Source organism: Cetorhinus maximus, chromosome 6 (assembly GCF_964194155.1).
Source record: "Cetorhinus maximus chromosome 6, sCetMax3.hap1.1, whole genome shotgun sequence".
Lineage (NCBI taxonomy): Eukaryota > Metazoa > Chordata > Chondrichthyes > Lamniformes > Cetorhinidae > Cetorhinus > Cetorhinus maximus.
The window spans coordinates 74,861,577-74,884,775 of record NC_135884.1 but is presented as its reverse complement, the minus strand read 5'-3'; the positions used below and the strand labels follow the sequence as shown (position 1 = coordinate 74,884,775).

Below are 23,199 nucleotides of genomic sequence, written 5' to 3'. Positions count from 1 at the left end.
AATAGGCCATCCATGGACATTCAGTATAAGCCCACTGTCTCCCACAGCTGCCTTGGCAACACTTCCTCATGCCCCTCTTCCTGCAAGGACTCGATTCCATTCTCCCAGTTTCTTAGTCTCCACTGCAACTGTTCAGATGATGCAAATTTCTATATTTATGTTATTACATTGAAATTGACAGTATGGGCCATATTTTCCTTTAAAAATGGAGAATGGAACCCAGATCTGAAAGTGTTGCCCCATTTCCGACAGATCCTACCCAATTTCGCCATTAGCGGAAAGGGGCAGGGCGTCACTCACACAAGGGAAACCCAAGCTCAGCAGGGCAATTTGAACTCAGTGCTGAGTTCAAACACACCCCAGCAAGGGCCTTATCCCACAGTGTGAGGGTCATGAATTTATGAAGGAGTCATAAGTGTTAGTGAAGGGCAGAAAGGTATGTGGAACTATCCAGCTGTCAAGTTATTTAAATCCTCAGCCGTTTAAAAATTAAAATAAACAACCTGCCTGTGTCAATAAGTTAAAAAAAACTCAAGCGGTGAAGTTGTTTAAATGCCAGCCCTTTAAAAATTTGGGGGAAAAAACTGCTTACCTCTTGTCAGTGAGTGTTGAAAAAAAATGTTCTAGCAGTTATAATAGCTGTTTGTTGAAATTACCCCAAGGGCAGTCATTATATCGTTATCAATGGTTGGCTGATTTCCACAACCTACAATTATCCCAGCAGGTGGGTTACATACATACATGTTAGGAGGAGTAGGCCATTCAGCCCCTCGAGCCTGCTCCACCATTTGATGAAATAATGGCTGATCTGTTTGTGGCCTCTCTATTCCTGTCTACCCATAAACCCATTCACTCCCTTATCAGTTAAGACCTATCTAACCAAGCCTCAACAATATTCAATGACCCTGCCTCCGCTACTTTCTGGGGAAGAGAATTCCATAAACTAACGTCACCCAGAGGTGAAAATTATCCTCATCTCCATCTTAAATAGGAGACACCTTTTTTTTAAACGACGTCCCCAAGTTCTACTCTCTCCCACAAGGGGAAACATCTTTTCAGCATGTTGAAAGTTCACAATTTGATTGACAGCTCAAAAGTATCATTAAAGGATTAGCTGTCTTTAATGTGGGGATTATGGACACGAATCTGTCTGTTTGTTTTGGTAAGGGACTAAGTACTTCAGGGCTTTTAAAGTTTTGAATGGGTTTTCACGAATGGAAGAGTTTGTTTATTATAGTGAAAACTAATAGATATTTAGATCTTTATCTTATCTCATCTCAACATGGCTACTGAGTTCTGTCCATGGTGGATGCTGGGTGAGTTGGCATGGAGGGTGTAAAGTGGTGGAGGGTATGAAAGGCCATGAGGAATGGGTGGGGGGAATTAGTTGGCATGGATCGGGCATGGGAAGTGGGAGGGGCAGGGGTGCTGTGGCATGAGAGGTGAGGACTAGAGAGCCTAATATTTAACAAAACAACTGAGACGAAGTCCCAGAGAACCGATGCTGGCCTTTTAAACAGCCCGCTTTGGCACAAGGCAGCCCCTGTGGCCGCCTCTGATTTGTGTCCGGGGGCACAGGCCCATCTCTAACCCACACCCGCCCCCCCCATGGAGTGAAAATCACACCATTTGGGGCACCATTTCCCGAGGCAGGTGCGCCAGGTCGGGAAATTTCCCGACTTGAGCAAGCCCTATAGATCAGCTCTAGACAAACTGAATTTATTTTTGGAGAGATACAGTGAGAAGGTGCTCTTGATCGATGAAAAAGAGACTGTTGAGCTTTCATTGTTGGTAAACATATTACAAGATGAATTTAGGTGAAGGAGCCACTTTTAATCACACCCTTCCACCATGCCAACTTTTAACATCACGATAGTCACCTGCTAAATGAATCTACATAGAAATTTCCACGCTCAATTCTCAACCTGCATCTCCCTGATGTTCCCAAAACCAGACATTCCAACCTGATCTCTCACAGGCAACCTCACAACTGGTCTCCATGAGTACTCCACAGGATTCAGATGGTAAACAGCTGAAGGACTAGGCTGCTGTAGCTTACTACTACTTGGATACGTTTACCTTCTCACTTACACCCACATGAGTAGGAATCTGAATTCAGAGCTAGAACATGATCCAGGGGACTCGGGAGACTGACATATGATCTAATTAATTGGTTTAAGTAGTTCTCACTTGATGTAGCTGTGATACACAGCAGCCTATGCTCCCTGTAGCTCTCCATCTGTCGCTGTCCCTACAGTTGGTATTTTTGTGTGTTTTCTACTCAATGAAAACCTTTTTGGTTTTTCCTCTCACCACTGCAATAGATGTGAGAAGAAAAGTGACAAGGCATGAGAATTTTCTTCACACCCTGAAATGCCACAGACTATGCGAGTGCGTTTTAATTGGGATTCACAGAGCCTTTTTCTCCATGTTTCCTGATAGCGCTGATTTGTCCCTTGTATTCCTTGTATTTCCAGCAGGAAAAGCAATTAGAAGCAGGAACCATGGCTAGTTTTCCATTCAGTAAGAAGAAAGTGCGGCAACCACTTGTAGTACAGATCCAGTTGAGACTAGTCAACACAGCATGGACAGGGATTGAATTGTTGGTTTTGCTGGCCTGTAGGGCTCAGTTACTCACCACTTTAACCATCTGATCTGTATCTGCAGGTCATAGAGCAATGACCAAGGACACCAAGCTACAAATAGTAAATCACTGGGTAAAAAAAAATCCAACTCTGTCCTTCCCAGCCCATAATTTTCCACCCTTTAAAGTGAATAGCAGGGGAGCAGAACTTCTAGCCCAATAATAGCTTGTATTTGTATAGCAGTAAAACATTATAACTCAATTCACAGGAGCATAATTATACAAGTATTGATAAAGACCCAAAAGAGGAAACATTAGGACAGGTGACAAAAATCTTCAAAGTGATAAATTTGAAGGAGTGCCTTAAAAGAGTAGAGAGATGGGGTGGTTAAGGAAGGCAATTCTAAAGCTTAGTGCTTATGTAGTTGAAGACATAGCCACTGCAAACATAGGATGAGAAAGACTAAAAACTCTTAACTAAATATGCAAGCGTCCACAAAGCTTACAATTCAAGAGTGCCCCAGCAGGCAAATCTGATACTCAGCCATGCAAACAGACATCATCCAGTTTCAATAACCAGTCTGCACTTGAGTTATGTGATCCCAGTCAACGTAGTAAAAGGGGTGCAGCAGATAATCTGCGGTAGAGAGGAGCACAGTTTTAAAGTCAGCCGGGGTTCCTGCTCCTCACTGCTATCCAGTGAGCTCTGCTTGTTTGTGGAAATCAGCTCAAAGTATCAGAGTTGCCTGTTCTGCTTCCACAGTCAAACAGTTGGGTAATATTCAGTATTGCACAAAAGTGTTGACATAGATTTTGTCTTCAAGTCTGCAGCAAAAGCTACAGTAAAAGAAAGGCACACATGAAGGGAATCCCTGCTGAGAAGAATTGTTTGTGACAAAAAGTACATGGCATGTAGAGTTGCAGGTGTAGAGTAGCTGAGAAGCAGCCTGGTGTGCAGGCTTTTCTGGACGTGCTGCTATTGGTGCGTTGCCAGATTGGAGAGTCTGGTACAACACAGAACAGCAGCCCAGTGAGCAGCAGTAAGGAAGATCATCACTGCATCATTAAATTAACGGACCAGTATATGCAGAAAAGATCTGCCATCTGCTACATGCTGCCAGTTCCAGACACAGCTGACTAGTGGTTAGTGGCCCTGTGTGACTAGATGCTCCTGAACTCAATGTTCAAGGTTTAGCAAAACTGTTGAGAAGTGGCAGGTCTTGTGCTGGACTTGATCTGGCAGCATGTGGGTGGAGGGATAGTTCAGCTTCTCTCACTGCGACAATGACACAGAAGAGTGTCAGGGAGCTGGAGGCGGAATCACCACCTGTTCCTTGTGATTTCCTCACTGCAACATCAGTAGCCCTGCAAGTGGCTGTATGGCAGTGTGGCGTGGACTATATTTCAAGGCAGCTAGAAGCATAGGTAGAGGTAACAGGTAAGAAATCTACAAGGGCAAGGTACAGTGCACAATACAAGTCACAAGTCTCCGCACTTTACAAGTGGCAGCTCGAGGACCACCCTTTTGCTTTTCCTTTGGGTTTAATCTTCTGGTGAGCTTTTCATGGCAATTTTCTCCCTATTTTTCTTGAATTGACTGTTATTGTTCTACAGGCACAGGATATCTCCATGGGATCTTGGCTAACCAACCAGTCTTCAATTGTGAATAGGTGCTGCCAGCTAATCAACAACAAATTGCTTCACAACCAGGTTTGATCCTGTCCTCACCAGACGTCCACCACACACAAACTTTTCAGCATGTATCACAGGGCAGAGGCCAGAAGAGATGGGTATACTGGCTGATTTTCCTACCTTAGCCCAGTGAAGCCAAGAACAATTATATTGTCCCCAGTTACCCAGGCACAGCTCAGTGAGCAGCAGTAAGGAAGATCATCACTGCATCAATAAATTAATGGAGCAATATATGCAGAAAAGATGTGCCATCTGCTACATGCTGCTAGTTCCAGACACCTGACCAGTAGTCCTGTGAACTTAGGACCATGTGCCTCTAGGGCCAGCTATCTACAGAGTGTTATTTCCTATGCTGTTAATTAAACCATGATCATAGTTAACTGCCACAAGTCACTACTTTATCCTGTAAAGGGTATCAAAGAGCTACTGCATGCCAGAGACTCTGGCATTAGTCGAAATGATTGCCAATTTCCCTGCCTTGAGAATGAAGCACGTTATATCCATCAGTTTTTGTCATATAACTGAAACAGACCACTATTCAGGCAGTAGGTGCCCCATCCTTTCATGGGGGAGTCCAGGTCTAGAGGGTTTATGCTTAACATTAGAGTGAGACCATTCAGGAGTAAGTGATGTCAGGAAGCACTGCACATGAAGTGAAATCTGGAACTCCTTCCCTCAATAAGCTATTGAGGCTGGGGATCAATTGAAAAGTTCAAAACTAAGATTGAGAGGCTTTTGTTGAGCAATTAAGGGTATTAAAGGTGACCAAGGCAGGTAGATGGAGTTAAGATGATATCATAATCTAATTGGATGGATGAACAGCTCAAGGACATGAATGGCCTACTCCTGTTCCTATCTCAACTAAAAAAAACTCAACACCTCCGACTCACCAATCACAAGGCTACAAATGATTCTGAAGGGTGAGCCCAGTATTACCATTTAATACATTGAACTTAAATTCCTCAACTATCATGGTGGAATTTGAACTCTCATCATTGGATCATTTTGTCCAGGCCTCCAGAAACATAACTCCTATGCTTCCTTACCCTATGTTACAACAGTGCAAGGCAACAGCGTCAGCAAAGGTAGGAAGAGGCTACTTGAACTGTAACATTATACATTAGAAACCCATCTTGGAACACCCATTTCTGAGAGTAACAGACACATTTATATCTGAAGATGAAATTCAAGGTGTTCGCTGGATTGTAAATTTCTGTAGCCATGACCCTGTTGTGAATTTTATAATGTCGGTCACTTTATTAACCAAATATGTTGTTAATCAGCAAATACACATTAATAAGCTGTGAGGGAGACATCGCACAATAATTAATGGTGAAGGCATTTAAATACAATCACATTTGGAGCTGATTTTGCAATTTTGAGACCCCACTGAATACCAGTGTTGCATCTCCTGTCTGTAAACTGACAGCAGATGGGAGCTTTCCCTGCTTTGCCAGCATGGATAGAAAGAATTTTCCAATCTGGGTTAATGCACAATGACCTGGAAATGCTCATCCACTATGTGTTGAATCAGCAAATTGAAGTCATGGAGATGGAGCTGCCGGCAAAGTGAAGAGAAATAGAATAAGCTAGCAGCTTGCACTCCCAATAACAACCTAAAACCTGCGCGAGTGTGTGCCTCCATTTGTGTGTGTGCGTAAGCGCATGTCAGCTGAGCACATATTGACTCAGAATCATAGAATTTTAATGGCACAGGAAGCCATTTGGCCCACTGTGACTGCACCTGCTCTCCAAATGAGCATTATGACCAAGTGCCATTGCCCAGCCTTTTCACTGTACCCCAGCAAATCATTTTTATTCAAATAATCACCTAATGTCTTCTTGAATGCTTCCAGTGAACCTGCCTCCATCACACTTCCAGGCAGTGCATTCCAGACTCGAACCACTCGTTATGTGAAAAGGTTTTTTCTCATGTCACATTTGCGTCTTTTGCAAATCACTCTAAATCTGTGCTCTCTCGTTCTTGATCTTTTTACGAGTGGGAACAGCTTCTCCCTATCTACCCTGTCCAGCCCCTCATGATTTTGAACATCTCTATCAAATCTCCTCTTAGCCTTCTCCTCTTCAAGGAGAACAGTCCCAACCTCTCCAATCTATCCTTATAGCTGAAGTTTCTCATCCCTGGAACCATTCTTGTAAACCTCTTCTGCACTCTCTCCAATGTGTTCACATTTTTCTTATAATGTGGCACCCAGAACTGTACACAGTACTCCAGCTGAGATCTAACAAGTGTCTCAAATAAATTCAGCATGACCTCCTTGCTCTTGTACTCTATGCCCCTATTAATAAAGTCCAGGATGCTATATGCTTTATTAACTACTCTCTCCACCTATCCTGCCACCTTCAATGATCTATGCACATTTCCACCCAGGTCTTTATGTTCCTGCACCCGCTTCAAAATTTCATCCCTTATTTTACATTGTCTGTCTATGTTCTTCCTGCCAAAATGCATCACCTCACACTTATCCACATTGAACTTCATCTGCCACCTGTCTGCCCACTCCACCAACTTGCCTATGTCTTTTTGAAGTTCCACACTGTCCTCATCGCAGTTTACAACACTTCCCAACTTTGTATCATCCACAAACTTCGAAGTTGTCCCCTGCACACCAAGATCTAGATCACCAATATATATCAGGAAAAGCAAGGGTCCCAATACTGACCCCCTAGGGAACTCCACTACAAACCTTCCTCCAGCCCGAGAAAGATCCATTGACCATTACTCCTCTGCTTCCTATTTCTCAGCCAAAATTTGTATCCACGTTGCTACTGATTCCATGAGCAATAACCTTTTTCACAAGTTTGTTGTGTGGCACTATATCAAATGCCTTTTGAAAGTTCACGTACATCACATCAACAGCATTACCCTCATCGACCTTTTCTGTTACCTCTTCAAGAAACTCCAGCAAGTTAGTTAAACACGATTTCCCCTTTAGAAATCTATGTTGGCTCTTCCTTATCAACCCATATTTTTCCATGTGACTACTAATTCTATACCAGATAATTGTTTCTAGAATCTTGCCCACCAATGAAGTTAAACTGACTGGTCTGTAATTGTTGGGCTTATCCTTACAACCTTTTTTGAACAAGGACATAATTCTTGCAATTCTCTAGTCCTCTCACACCTCCCCTAAGTCTAGGGAAGATTGAAAAATTATGGCCAGTACCCCTGCAATTTCTACTCTCAATTCCTTCAATATCCTTGGACGCATCTCATCCGGTCCCAGTGCTTTGTCAACTTTAAATGCCGACAGTCTATTTCCAACACTTCCTCCTTATCAATTTTGAACCATTCTACTGACAGAGTTTCCTCGTCTGTCATCATGGTCTGGGTAGCATCTACCTCCTTGGTAAAAACGGATGTAAAGTATACATTTAATACCTCAGCCATGCCGTATTCCTCCTTTTACCACCCTTTTACCATTCATTGCCTATAGAAGACTTTGGAATTCCCCTTTATGTTGGCTACCAGTCTTTTCTCATAATCCCTCTTTGCTTCTCTAATATGCTTTTTCACCTCGCCTCTGAACCTTCTGTATTCCTCTTGGTTCTCAATTGTAATTTCTACCTGACGCCTGTCATAAGCACAATTTTTCTTCTTTATCTTAATTTCTATCTCCTTTTTCATCCAGGAAGCTCTTGATTTGTTTGCCCTACCATTCCCTTCCAATGGAATATACCTTGACTGTGCCCAAACCAATTCTTTTTTGAAGGTAGCCCATTGTTCAGCTGCAGCTTTTCCTGCCAATCTTTCGTTCCAGTCTATCTGGCTCATCTCCGTTCTTGCCCCATCGAAGTCAGCCCTTGTCTAGTTAATTATTCTTACTCTGGGTTGTCTATCATCCTTTTCTATTTGGTTGCTGTCTCCTAAATGTTCTCCCACTGACACTTGATCTACTTGGCCCACCTCATTTCCAAGAACCAGGTCCAACAGAGTGCATCTTTTCTTGTTGGATTGGACATATGCTGCTCTAGAAAATTTTCCCGAACACAATCTAGGAACTTTTGCCCCTCTCCACCCTTTGCACTACCACTGTCCCCATCTACATTTGGGTAATTAAAATCCCTCATTATAACTACTCTATAATGCCTGCATCTCTCTGTAATTTCCCTGCTGATTTGTTCTTCTACTTCCTTCTCACCATTTGGCAGTCTATAGACTACACCGAGCAATGTAATTGCACCCTTTTTGGTCTTTACCTCTTTTTTAGCAAAATTGTTTCTGTCCTTGAACCCTCTGGGACATCCTCTTTCTCCAGCACTGCAAAGCTCTCCTTAACCAAACCGCCACCCCTCCTCCTTTCCTATCTTTTCTGAATACCTAGTACCCAGGAATATTTAACACCCAATTCTGCCCTTCCTTGAGCCAGGTCTCTGTTATCACCACAACATCATATTTCCACACCTGCACCTGTAACTCCCCAATCTTATTCACATACATGCATACTAACCCTGATTTAGATTTTGTTACTTTCTCCCCCGCCCCAACTCCACCTATTAACTTACTATTCTCTATTCTAATGTTATCTGTCTCTCCCAGTATTGTGTACACCCTGGTATTCCTCTCTATCATTCTCTCCTGGTTCCCACACCCATGCCGAGTTAGTTTAAAGCCCTCCCAACAGCACTAGCAAAATGCCCCGCAAGGAACTCAGTCCCAGCTCTGTTCAGGTGCAACCTGTATGGCTTGTACAGGTGCCATCTCCCCCAGAGCCAGTCCCAGTGTCCCAGGAATGTAAAACCCTCCCTCCTGCACCATCTTTCTAGCCACGCATTCATCTGCCTTATCCTCCTATTTCTGTAGTCACTTGCACATGGCACTGGGAGTAATCTGGAGATTACTACATTTGAGGTCCTGCTTGCTAATTTTCTACCTAGCTCCCTAAATTCTGATCACAGGACCACATCCTCCTTCCTACCTATGTCATTGGTACCAACGTGGACCATGACCACTGGCTGTTCACCCTCCCCCAGAAGAACGTCCTGCAGCCGCTCTGTGACATCCTTGATCCTGGCACCAGAGAGGCAACATACCTTCCCGGAGTCACGTCTACAGACATATAAATACCTGTCTGTTCCTTTAACCAATGAATCCCCTATCACTACTGCTCTTCCTTTCTTCTTCCTCCCCTCCTGTACAGCCGAGCCATTCGTGGTGCCACAAACTTGGCTATGACTGCACTCCTCTGAAGAACCAATGCCCCCCCAGCTTCCAAAACAGAGCGTAACCCCAGGGGACTCCTGCACTAACTTCCTACTTTTCTTGGACTGTCTGGTGGTCACCCATTCCCTCTCTGTCTCTAAGCCCTTAAGCTGCTGTGTGGCCGCCTCTCAACGTGCTATCCATATAATTCTCAGCCTCGTGGATGCGCCGCAGTGACTCCAGCCGCCGCTTGAGCTCTGAAACCCAGAGCTCAGATTTCAGCAGCTGGCAATACTTCCTGCACATGTGCTCATCTAGGACACCAGTAGCATCCATGTCTTCGCACATATTACAGGACATGCATTCCACTTGACTGAGCTGCCCTGCCATGTCTTAACACTACTTCCCTTATGTTAACTTTATTCTACTTTGGATTAGTTATGTTACTTTATTATATTGGCCCTAAGTTTCCCTTATTCCTGGCACTTCTCAGTTAAATCCAAGCATAGCAACTTGTTTAAAAATATTGCACTTTTCTAATTCACTCACTAGGTCCTACTTACCAAGGTCATTGCTCTTCTTTTTGAGGAAATGTGGAAAAGGAAAGGAGCACTTCCTCCCTGAACTCCCTCAGTCACCAAACTCCAAGTGAAGCATTCTATTGCAGCACAAAACAGCACTCCAGTGCAGACAAAGTCAGCACTGTAAGATAACCTACTTTTATACTCTCTGAACCTAGCATCTGAAAACCTGATTAAGCCAATTATCTAATTAACTAGTTGCAGCTGCAAGCAGAGCCTGTATGAGCCCTGTTTTAAGGCTGGATTAAAACTCACCTTCTTCCAACCCTAACAGCAACTTTTAGTTAATTGCTAAGTTAAAGAAAGAATACACATTAATGTTAAATTAATTAATATCTAATTTAACTCTTAAACTCCCTCAGTCACCAAACTCCAAATTAAGCATTCTACAGCAGCCCAAAACAGCACTCCAGTACAGACAGTGCAGACTCAGACATCTCTATCACTGTATCACCTGCTGGCATCACCTGGGACAATGCAATGTGAACCAGTGAATATAACTGATGAGAATACATAGAAAATATTTGATAAAGTTCCTTAGATGATCATTGCCTCTGAAATTTAGCCAACATGATCAAAAAGAGGCTTGTCCATTTCACATCTCTCTCTGCCTTTTATTGCACTGTATGGGAAATAGCAGCAGCGTTCTACAGGATCTGTTTTAAAAGTAACTACAGAAGCGGTGGCTTCTGGTAAGCTTGAAACATTTGTTAATCATGTTAAATCAAGTATATTGGCCAGGTAAGCAGTGCAAGTCAGTTAATAGGTTCGCAACCAATTAAGCAAATAAACCGAGGAATGGCAGATGGATGTTTAAGTAGATATATAAATGCACATTGGAATATGAAGCATGAATGTGTCCATGATACAAGTCTTGAGCTGAATACCTTCAGCAAATGGTCAGGAATCATTCCTAACTCTGTTTCATTAACAATAGAGGATAACGATCTGGGCGTGATTTCTGACCATTCAACTGTATCTATTCACATTTACATATCAATAGCTATGATTCAGGTGAAGCTGGTGTATTAAGAAATTTTGGGCATCTTGCCATTGAAAGGACAAAAATATATTAGAAAGAGATCTGAGAAAAACAGTGATGATTCTGGGATTCAGGGCTTTTAGTTCAGAGGAGAGACTCGGGGATGAACTGTATTTCACTGCAGAAAGGGCACAATTTAAATCTGAAAGACTTAAGTACCAGAGGTTATTTAAGTTAATGTTCACTAATTATGCAATCACAGTGTATCTGCCATATGCTGAAGTGACACACAAAAACTGTCACACTAGCCAAAACTGAAGATCTGTTATCATGTCAGAGCCAACACTCAGTACCCGACATGCCAACCAATACACGTAACTTGATATTCCAGCCAAAGCACAGTACCCAACATGCCAGTCAATACGAAGAAAAAAAGACTAGCATTTAAATGATGCTTTTCACAACCTTAGTAAATCGCAATACAGGTGTTAAATTTGTAACACTTACCGCTTTAAGCTGTTGAATCCCACTGACTTGTCGGACTACTTGATCAAGCTCCTGTTCAATCCTCCCAGCCCAGTACTGAATCCTAAGAAAAGAGAAAGTTGCAATGACTAAGAATCTAATTATGCAAAGCACTATAACCTGGCAATGTAAGAATCCTTCAGTTTTTCAGGGGAAAGGTGGTGATTTTTCGTGCTTTAGTGTCTTTTTTTCAGAACCATACTCTAAGAACCGCCAAACCTCAGCATTAATTCAGCCTCACAATACGACCACTCACGATAGTGGCCAAATAATAAAACTCAATCACAATACAACTAACCTCAGGCAGCATGACACACAACAATTTGAGTCAACTCACTCCCATACGATAAAGCACATTAACTGAAACACTGCTATTATTTGAGAGCTCAGTCACTGCCGAACATACATAGAACCATAGAAAAGTTACAGCACAGAAGGAGGCCATTCGGCCCATCTCGTCCATGCCAGCCCGAGGACACCCAGGTGCCCTTTCTAATCCCACCTTCCTGCACCCGGCCCATAGCCCTGCAGCTTACAGCACTTAAGGTGCAGATCCAGGTACTTTTTAAAAGAGTTTAGAGTTTCTGCATCTACCACCAACTTGGGCAGTGAATTCCAGACCACCCACTACCCTCTGCGTAAAAAAGTTCTTCCTCATGTCCCCCCTACACCTTCTGCCACTTATCTTGAATCTATGAACCCTTCGAGTACTTCCTCTCTCTCTATGACTATCCCATCCAATATTTCGCAGTGTTCCTCCTGGACTACTATATCTACATCCTCCCTTTCCTTTGTAAACACGGAGACAAAATATTCATTCAAAACCCTTCCCACAGCATCTGCATCTACACACAAGTTTCCATCTTCATCTCTGATAGGTCCTACTTTTTCCTTAACTAATCCTTTAGCATTAATGTATTGGTAAAACATCTTTGGGTTATCTTTAACTTTACTTGCTAATCTTTTTTAATACCCTTTCTTTGATTTCCTTATTTTCTTTTTTACTTCGTCCCTGCACTTCCTATATTTGTCTAGGCTGTCTGCAGTGCTTAGTTCTTTGTGCCTATCGTACGCTTTCTTTTTCTGTTTGATCTTCCCCTGTATTCCTCTAGACAACCAGGGAGGTCTAGATTTGGCAGTACCACTCTTATTTTTGTAGGGGACATGTCTACTTTGTACAATTAGGATCTCGCTTTTTAGTGCTTCACAATGGTTTTCCACTGTTTTATCCTCCAGCAGTGCTGTCTAGTCCATCTCAGCCAAGTCCCTTCTCATTTCAGCAAAATTTGCCTTCCCCCAGTTCAAGACTTTTACTCCTGCCTTATTTCTGTCCTTTTCCATGGTAATGCTAAATCTAACTGAATTGTGATCACTGTCCCCGATATGGTCGCCAACTGTCACTTCACCCACTTGCCCTTCTTCGTTCCCCAAGACTAGGTCTAGAATTGCATCTCCTCTCATTGGGTTTGTCACTAATTGGTTGAAAAATTTTTCCTAGACACACTGCATGAATTTTTCTCCCTCAGTGCCCCTTATATTGTTTGAATCCAAGTTGATATTAGGATAGTTGAAGTCCCCTACTATTATTGCCCTCTTGTTCTTACAAGCAGAAATTTGCCTACATATTTGTTCTTCTATCTCCCTTTCACTATTTGGGGGTCTGCAGTATACTCCCAGTCGTGTGGCTGCCCCTTTTTTATTTCTAAGCTCAATCCATAAAGCCTCGTTTGTTGACCCGTTTATGATATTATTCCTTCTCACAACTGGAATTGATTCTTTAACCATTAGTGCTACACCCCCCTCGTTTTTTATCCCCTACTCTATCATGTCTGAAGACTCTATAACCAGGGATATTTAACTGCCAGTTTTGTCCCTCCTTTAGCCAGGCCTCCGTTATAGCAATGACATCCTGCTGCCATGTGTCTACCTGTGCCCTTAACCTTGTTTATAATACTCCTTGCATTGAAGTATAAACAGTTTAACCCCGTCAATTTCCCTTGCTGAACACCTTTTCATGCCTAAAAGTCTACAAGCCAGCCTACTGACAAATCCACACAAGAGAGTTACTGTTTGCCTATCTATGAGTGCACCATCTCTCCATAGGGACCAGGGCCAGTGAGAGGGAGGTGCAGACGGGGCCAAAACACTGGGGCCCGGGGGCTAGGGGAGGCCTGGGCTCAGTGTTTTAGTCGGAGTTCTCAAGTCATTCAAATTGAGCAGTCAGCTTCAAACCTGAAAGACCAACCTAAAAGGCATTGCAACTGCCAGGCTCTCAGTTGCGTTTTTTTAAAGCCATTCTTTCAGGTCAGTTTTACTAGTTGTTGTGCTGCTGCTTCCAACCTTCCAGCAGCTTCATGGTTCCAATTGTTTTTGAAAAAACCTGCCAGAATACCACAAAGCTTCCTGAAGTTGAGAAGCAGCAGCACAGCAACCGTCATGAGATTGCACCTGGCAATAATGGTAAGTGAAATCTCTGTAATTTTAGAACCAATTGGATGCTGTGTGTGTGTGGGGTGTTGAGGTGTGGTTAGGGTATTTGGGGATGGTTGCAAGGAGGTTGGGGAAGTGAGGGGGGAGGCTAGGGAGGAGTGTGGGCGGGAGGTTGGGTGGGTTGGGGGTGGGGAGGGGGAGGTTGAAGAGGGTGGGGAGAGGGAGGTTTGAGAGACGTGTGGGGGGAGGTTGGAGGAGAGGGTGGGAGGAAGTTGGGTGTGGAAGTGGGGGGTTAAGGGTGGGAATGTTTTCTTCTACTTCTACAAAATGGAAAAAAGATCTTGTGCAATTTATCTGGGTTGAATCTTTCCCCCAAAATAAATTTACTGTCACTGTGCCCATATGGTGCAATGTGCAGGACATGTTAATGAGGGCTGAGGCAGTCACTGAAATCAGTGTTTTAAATAACTAAGGGATATTTTCCTGCCAAATTAACAATATTGCATGATACTGTTAACGTAAAATTTGTACTCTGGTTTGTTTAATGGTCATAGTGGGATTAACTATAGGACGCACACAAACTAACACTGCACTATATCGTTGCTGCTCTTAATATTAATGAAACATGCTGCATATATATCGGATCATATTTATAACCAGATACCAACAATGGATGTCATCATTTTACAAGCACCTTTCTGTAATTGATTGGTGAATCTTGAAGGGGGGAAAAAATAAGTGGGTGGTAGGGAATAAGGAACCCAGAAACAGGAGAGGCACCAGGGCCCATGATTTCTCTCTCTGGTTCTGTAGGGACATACTGCAAGTAAAGGAAGACTAGAAAACCTAGCTGCAGGTGGTAAGAGCCAAGGTTTGGGAATCCCCGATAGAGGCAACAATGGCGTCATAGGAGCTTAAGTGCATAGAACATACAACATAAAAAGGCCATTCAGCCCAACCTATCCGTACCCCCATTCATCATCTACTCAAGCCTCCTCCCATTCTTCCTCATCTAACCAGTGGCAGAGCACTACATTCCCTTCTCCTTCCTATGCTTCTCCAGCTTCCCTTAAATACACCTATCATATTCACCTCAACCACTCCCTGTGGTAACAAATTCCACTAAAAACGGTCACAATTTTAAAGACATCTATCAAGTCACCCCTCTGCCCCTCAGCCTTGATACTCAGTCTGTTCATCCTTTCCTGACAGATACAACTTCACAGTTTTGGTATCATTCTTGCAAATATTTTTGCCAGTGCCTCTTTCATAATATGGTGACCAGAACTGCAACAGTGTGGTCTAGCCAATCTTCAATGGCAGATGGAATATAATGTGGGAAAATGTGAGGTTATGCACTTTGGCAGGAAGAATAGAGAAGCTGAATATTATTAAAATGGAGAAAGACTGCAGAAGGCTGCAGCATAGAGGGATTTGGGAGTCCTTGTGCATGAATCCCAAAAAGCTAGCATACAAGTTCAACAGGTAATAGGGAAGGCAAATGGAATGTTGGCCTTTATTTCAAAGGGAATGGAGTATAAAAATAGGGAAGTCTTGCTAAAACTATACAAGGCACTAGTTAGACCACACCTAGAATACTGTGAACAGTTTTGGTCCCCTTATCTAAGGAAAGATATACTGGCATTGGAGGCAGTCCAGAGAAGGTTCACTAGGTTGAACCCAGGGATTTTCTTATGAGCAGAGGTTGAGAAGGTTGGGCCTGTACTCATAGGGGTTTAGAAGAATGTGAGGCGACCTTATTGAAACATATAAGATTCTTATGGGGCTTGACAGGGTAGATACTGAGAGGTTGTTTCCCCTTGTGGGAGAGTCTGGGACCAGAGGGCATAATCTCAGAGTAAAGGGTCGCCCAATTTAAACAGAGATGAGGAGGGTAGTTAATTTGTGGAATTCTTTCCCGCAGATGGCTGTAGAAGCTGGATCGTTAAGTATATTCAAGGCAAAGATAGATAGACTTTTAATCAGTAATCAAGGGTTATGGGCAAAAGGCAAGAAAGCAGAGTTGAGGATTATCAGATCAGCCATGATCTCACTGAATGGCAGAGCAGACTCGATGGGCCTAATGGCCTACTTCTGCTCCTACATCTTATGGTCTTAATACAAATTTAGCATAACTTCATTATTTTTCAATTCTATCGCTCCAGGAATAAACCCAAGTCTAGGCTTGCTTTCTTTATGACCTGACTGAGCCGTGTCACTAATTTCAGCAATTTGTGTATTTGTAATCCCAGATCCCTTTGTAACTTTGTACCCAAGTAATTACCAAATTATAATTCCCACATCATTCCAAGTTGAAATTAATTTGCCAATTATATGCTCATTCTGGTAGTTTATTAATATCTTCTTGTTGCAGGCCTCCTGAGTTTTGACTATCCCCTCAATTTGGTGTCATCCACACATTTAGAATTTGTGTCTTTGATTCCAAAGACTAAATCATTGATATAAATTTTGAATTAGTGGTCCCAGCACAGATTCTTGTGGAACATTACTTCCCATCTTTCGCTACTCTGAACAGGTACCCCTTATCCCTTTCTCTGCTTTCTGTCTTGCAGTCAGCTAGCTGTCCATTCTGTGTTCCTAGCACCTGGCCAATCGACATCAGGAGTTACAGTGAAAATAAAATTTCAATGGAGAATTTCAAGGCCAATGGAAGTACTTCCAGGTAGAAAGGAATTGGCCAATGATCAGAGGCCAGAGACAGGTTTTTCTTTTGGAGTACCTGCAGCTGTCATATTCAAGGAGGCGTATGGAAAAGCAGTGAGTGCAGCACAAGGTAAGTGTGCATTCAAGATTACTTATTAGGTTACTGCAGCTTTATTTTGCATTTTGGTTTTTCAAGTATATACACTATAATTTCAAATCTTCAAATTAATTTTTCACTTAGATTTTAATACACTTTATGAAAAGTCATGTCAACACTCACTTAGTTTTGTTTCCCAATTTTCCTCATTCCCTCAATGAAGGTGCTGATTCTTGATGAGGTCTGGTGCCATGGGTGCTGATAGTCCAAGATCTGAACCTGGAACCACCATGTCTGTAGCGGCATAGTACTCCACTGAAAGACGCCTTTACCAACTAGAATGGTTATTTACCTATAGACTACTAAAAAATCTTGCATTTGTATACAAGTTCTTTCCACTTTTTACATTTAAATTCTGATAGCCACATTTATAATGGTACCAGGGATGTGGAACTTAAGTTAAATGAGGAGACGAGAAAAGCTGGGGTTGTCCTTAGTGCAAAGAAAAGGGAGATTTAATAGAGGTATTCAAAATCGCAAAGGGTATTGATTAAGTAAATGAGGAGAAAATGTTTCTGGTGGCAGAAAACTCAGTAACCAGAGGACGCAAATTTGAGGTAATTGGCAAAATAACCAGATAGAAGCAGATTTGTAGACCCAGCAAAAATTTGATCTACAATTCTGCTGGACAAAGCATTGAAATACTGAAGCATAAATGGTGCTACCTGCAGTGAGCCCCAAATGTGCATGACTGAAGGTCTTCACAAGCAATCTCAGCTTAACGTTTTGAGATGGCCATCTCAGTGATTAGTTATTTACACTCTTCCAAAAGTTACAGCTGAAAAATTAACTTCTGTTCCTGCCTGAGGTGCAGCTAATGGTTGGATTTTTAGAAGAAGGATGATGAATGTAATAGAAAGTGAATAGTGTGTCATTTTAGGTTAGGGTTTTGTGTTTTGAGAAAATTGAAAATTAGGAATGTGTTCCCTAACAGGTGTGGAACAGATTACAGATGCACTTGGCAGGAACTCTTACAAAATGTGCTGTGAGGTTATTAAATCCCAGCTCTAAGAATGAGAGGTAGAGAGAGGATACAGATCACAATTCTCCCCACAAGGTGTGGTAACAGCCTCTGAGATGTCTTTTGGTCTTTCACATTTATTCTATTTTCTTTATTGTTTTTCCCTTGGTGGTTCTTGCAACACCATGTTGTAGATCACAGTAAAGCAACAAGAGAAAAGCAATATACTGTGGATACTGAAAATCAGAAATAAAAACAGAAAATCCTGGAAGTACTCAGCAAGTCAAGCAGCATCTGTGAAGAGAGAAAAAGAGTGACAACAGACTTTGGGCGGATTTTTCCATGCCCGCTGGCGTTGGGCGTGCTCGGCGGTGTGAGCAGACAATATGGCAAGAAAGCCAAAAATCGGTTTCACGGTGTCATGAAACCAGTTTGCGATCGTCTGCTCAGCCTGTTGATGGCGGGCCACGTTACCTGCCATCGGATGTTGGGAACCTCACTGTAATACACCTGCATATCATACTAAGGCTAGCCCGGCGGACTCATGCCCCCACGCTGGATCGCCCACCCACATGACTGACATGCACCTGGCGAACTGCACTTCACTTGGGACTTCGAGGTTTGTTTGCCTATCTTGCATCGGGCAGCACTTGCAGTCATCAGCACCAGGCTTCACAGGCAGCACCACAGCATTTTTAGAGGGCTCACGGGCAGGTCTCTACCTACCAGATCAACCATAAAGGGGTGGCTTTCTATGGCTGCAGGGTGAGGGCTGTACTGGGGAAGGAGGGTATCCCAGGTTTTGTGTGGGGGCACAAGTTGATCTGTACAAATGGCTTCAAGATGGTGAGGGCTGAGGAGGCAGTCTCCAGAGCAGATGAGGCCAGATGTATACGTGTGGGTATGTGTGAAAGAGAGAGCGGTGATGTCCCTTGAGCTGGCAGTGAGTGAGATGCCAGGGAATGTGTGATAGGCTTGAGTGTGTGAGTTTAGAGTGATGAGATGGTTGCCATACCCTGGTTGCACAGATTAGATCATTCGTTATTATATTTTTGATTTCTAGATGTTTCTCTATTTTCTCTTCTGGCAGGGATTCCAGTATCTTTCTGACTACAATGTTAAGATGAGCAGTCTATACATCTCTGGGCAGATTCTATTTTTCTCAACATTATTTTGTTATTGAACTAAAATTGCACACCTTATGAACACAAAGCTCTGGTCAACTTCTAGCTGCCAATCCAGTTAGTACCAACCTTCTCAGATAACAAAGCAGTCCCTACCTGTACGCAACAAGACCTGGACAACAGTCAGGTTTGGGCTGATAAGTGACAGTAACATTCGTGCCACACAAGTGCCATGTAATGACCATCTCCAACAAGAGAAAATCTAACCACTGCCCTTTGACATTCATCAGCACGTCATTACCAAAACTGAATTCCCCACTATCAACATCCTGGGAGTCACCATTGACCAGAAACTGAACTGGACCAGCCATATAAATACTGTGGCTACAAGAGCAGGTCACAGGTTGGGAATTCTGCAGTGAGTAACTCACCTCCTGACTCCCCTAACCCGTCCACTATCTACAAGGCACAAGTCAGGAGTGTGATGGAATACTCTCCACTTGCCTGTATCAGTGCAGCTCCAACAACACTCATTAAGCTCAACATCATCCAGGACAAAGCAGCCCATTGACATACCATCCACCACCTTAAACATTCACTTCCTCCACCACTGGTGAGTGGTGGCAGCAGTGTGTACCATTTTCAAGATGCACTGGAGCAACTCACGAAGACACCTCTGACAGCACCTTCCAAATCTCATCCTCTAACACCTAAAATCCTGCAACTCCTCTCCGAACAGCACTATGAGTGTGCCTACAGCAGATGAACGGTAGAGGTTCAAGACTAGCCGCTCACCACCACCATCTCAAAGGCACTAAGGAATGGTAACACATGACCTAGTCAACAACACCCACATCTCATGAACAAATTTAAAAAATCTATTCAGTGCGCTCTCTGGAAGGCCTGTACGGAGCCATGTGAAAAGAATTCCCAGCACCCTGTGATATGTCAGCCTCTACAGATCCCTCATGAACTGGCCTGCTTGCCCAACCATCAATAGTGCACTGGCAGTTGCAGAGCTGCCAGAATCAAGAATGAGATTATTGAGTGTATCAATGTATCAATCCTGCTTCAACCTGCCAATGCCAAGCAAATCATCTCAAAGTCAAATCAATCTCAAAACATTTTTCTTTGGAGAAAAACGAAAAGTCAGTCATGAGCTGATAAAGAACTGAAGAACCTGGGTATCAACCCTTGCCAGGCAGAAAGCGCCAGGAGTGATTGCCCACATGGAAGCACTACACATCATAAGAAGGTGTGGAGGCATTTTCCCATCTCCCTGACAATGGCATAGAATCTGATGAGGCCCTTCTCTAACAGCCAGAACTGCAAAGCTTCAGTGCCAACTTCTTTACTCTTTGCAACCCAATCAAGCTCAGCACCAGATCCTAGAGATAAGAGTTCACACCTCCCCTGCCCAATCCCCACCACTCCACCAACAACAACTTGTACTTATATAGCACCTTTAACATAGTGAAACATCCCTCACAGGAGCAGTATAGGCAAAAGAGTACCTGGAGTTAGGCTCTAAAATAAAAAGCAGGACCTCAATAGATGATTATGAGTGCAGCATAAACTTTGGGATGGACTGGTTGGGCCGAATGACCTGTTTCAGTGCCGTATCCTATGTATCTAAAATTAACACGAGCTACATAAGGCTCTAATAGGACAGTTGGTCAAAGCTTGGTCAAAGAGGTCAAATTTTGAGGAGTGCCTTAAAGGAGGAAAGAGAAGTAGAGAGTCAGATAAGTTTGGGGGAGGGAACTCCAAACCTTAGGGTCGAGGCAGCTGAAGCCACAGCCAACAATGGTTTTGTGATTAAAAGTGGAGATGCTCAAGCAGCCAAACTAAAGGAGTGCAGATATCTTGGATCATTGTCAGGCCTGAGAAGATTACATATCCAGGAAGGGGTGGTGCCATGGAAGGATTTGAAAACAAGGATGAGAATTTTTAGATTGAGACATTGTTTAACTGGGAGTCAGCATTGGAGTACAGGGGTGATGGTGAACGGGGTTTGGTGAGAGTTAGGACAGGGACAGCGGAGGTTTGAAGAACTTCAAGTTTCCAGAAGGAAGAATTTGGCAGCTTGGTCAAGTGTGTATTGGAATAGTCAAGTCTAGAGGTAACAAAGGCATTGATGAGGGTTTCAACAGCAGAATCAGAGGACATTACAGAGGTGGAAATAGCCAGTTTTAGTGCATGAGTAGATGTGGGATGGGAAGCTCAGCTCGGGCTTAAATATAACACCACGGTTGCAAAGCAGTCTGGTTCAGCCTCAGACTGCTGCTAGAGAAAGGGTTGGCTAGAAAATGGTGACAATGGGTTCAGCCTTCCCAATATTTAATTGGAAAAAATTTCTGTTCATCCAGTAATGGTTGCCAGACAGGCAGTCTGATAATTTAAAGACAGTGGAGGAGTGAAGAGAGCTGGTGGTGAGGTAGCACTGGGCATGCATGTGAAATCTAACATTTTGTTTTTGGATGGTGTCACCAAGGATGTGGATGAGAAATAGGAGGGTATCAAAGGTAGATCCTGGAAGATACCAGAGGCAATGGTGCAGAAGCAAGAAGAGAAGCCACTGCATTGGATGATCTGGATATGATTAGATAGATAAGAATGGAACCAGGTGAAGGCATTCTCACCCAGCTGGACAATAGTGGAGAGGCGTTGGAGAATGGTGTGGTCAATGGTGTCAAAGGCTGCAGACCGGTCAAGAAGGATGAGGAGGGAAAGTTTATCTTTGTAACAATCACACAGCATATCATTTGTGACTAAGATAAGAGTTGGTACCATGCTGTGGCAGGGGCAGAAACCTAATTAGAGGGATTCAGACATGGAGTTCTGGGGAAGAATGGATTTGGGAGGTGACAATACATTCAAAAACTTTGGAGAGGAATGGGGAGGTTGGAGATGGGGCAGTAGTTTGCAAGGATGGTGGGGTCAAGGGGTGGTCTTTTGAGGAAAGAGGTGGTAATGGCAGTTTTTGAAGGAGAGTGAAGCAGGGCCTGAAGAGAGAGAACCATTAACAACATTAGTTAACATGGGGGCCAAGAAAGGAAGTCAGATGGTCAGCAGTTTATTGGGAATAGGAATGAGGGAACACAAGGTGGGTCTCATAGAGAAAATAAAACCTTCTAGTAGCTCTTGGTCAAACCTTCCTCAACATGTTGCAAACTAGGTTTACCCATTGTCAGCAATTTAATAGAGATCTTCAATAAGAGCTTAAGCAAAGATGGGTCCAACACGAAAGAGAATTTTCCCCTTCAGAACCTTGGGAGCTACATCAGTGTAATTAGAGTGCTTCCTCTCAAACAGAATGTGCTTGGTGCCTCATAGTTTGGTCCTGGACGCTTGCATATAGACCAAATGAAGCCCTTCATTTACCTGCCTAAGAAGTCTGACCCTCGAGGAGAATCATAGAATCTTACAGCACACAGGGAGACCATTCGGCCCATTGAAAGTGCTGTCCAATTTCATCCCACACTCCAGGCTTATTTTCCATAACCCTACAACATTGATGAGGGTTTCAACAGCAGAATCAGATATAATTTTCAAATACATGTCCAATTGCTTCCATCAATCCTTCAGATATTGCTTTCTAGGCTTTAACAACCCTCGGGTGGAGGAAAAAATCAGCTCATTTCCCCTCTTGTTCTTTTGCCAATTATTTTAAATCCGTGACCTCTGGCTACTGAGCCAATTGTCAGAAGAAACAGTTTCTCCCTACTTGCTCTATCAAAACACCTCATAATTTTGAATACCTCGATTCAATCTCCTTCTAACCATTCTGAGAATAACCTTCTATTCTCTCCATGTAACTAAGTTCCCTCATCTCTGGTGTTATCCTGGTAAACCACTTCTGTGCCCTCTCCAAGACCTTAACATCCTTCCTAAAGTGTAGTTCTCAGAACTGTACACAATACTCCAGTTGAGGCCCAATCTCTGATTGGTGAAGGTTTAGTATAACTTCCTTACTTTTGTATTCAGTACCCTGATTTACATGTGTTCTTTTAACCGCCTTATCAACTTGCCCTGCCACCTTCAAAGATTTCTGAACATGTACCCCCAGATCCATCTGCTCTTGCACCCGCACCCCAACTCAAAATACTACCATTTAGTTTATACTGCCTCTCCATGTTATTTCCCCAAAATGCATCACTTCATACTTATCTGCATTTAATTGCATTTGCAATTGTCTGTCCATTTAATTTGTCAATGTTCTCCTGAAGTCTGCTTTTATCCTGCTCATGATTTACTAAATTCCAAAGTTTATATCACTCACAAACTTTAAAACTGTACTCCCTATACCCAAGTCCAGGTCATTTATGTGTAAGA

General features: G+C 43.0%; 1 protein-coding gene across 3 annotated transcripts in view; it reads right to left on the bottom strand.

Moving 5' to 3' along the window:
- Window positions 1–23,199, bottom strand: part of cacna2d2a (calcium channel, voltage-dependent, alpha 2/delta subunit 2a) — a 991,061-nt gene that overhangs the window by 902,000 nt on the left and 65,862 nt on the right. For all 3 annotated transcript variants that reach the window (XM_078543862.1, XM_078543864.1, XM_078543863.1), the window contains exon 2: window positions 11,511–11,592. In XM_078543862.1, the coding sequence (XP_078399988.1) occupies window positions 11,511–11,592 (82 nt within the window). The remainder of the gene's footprint in view (window positions 1–11,510; window positions 11,593–23,199) is intronic.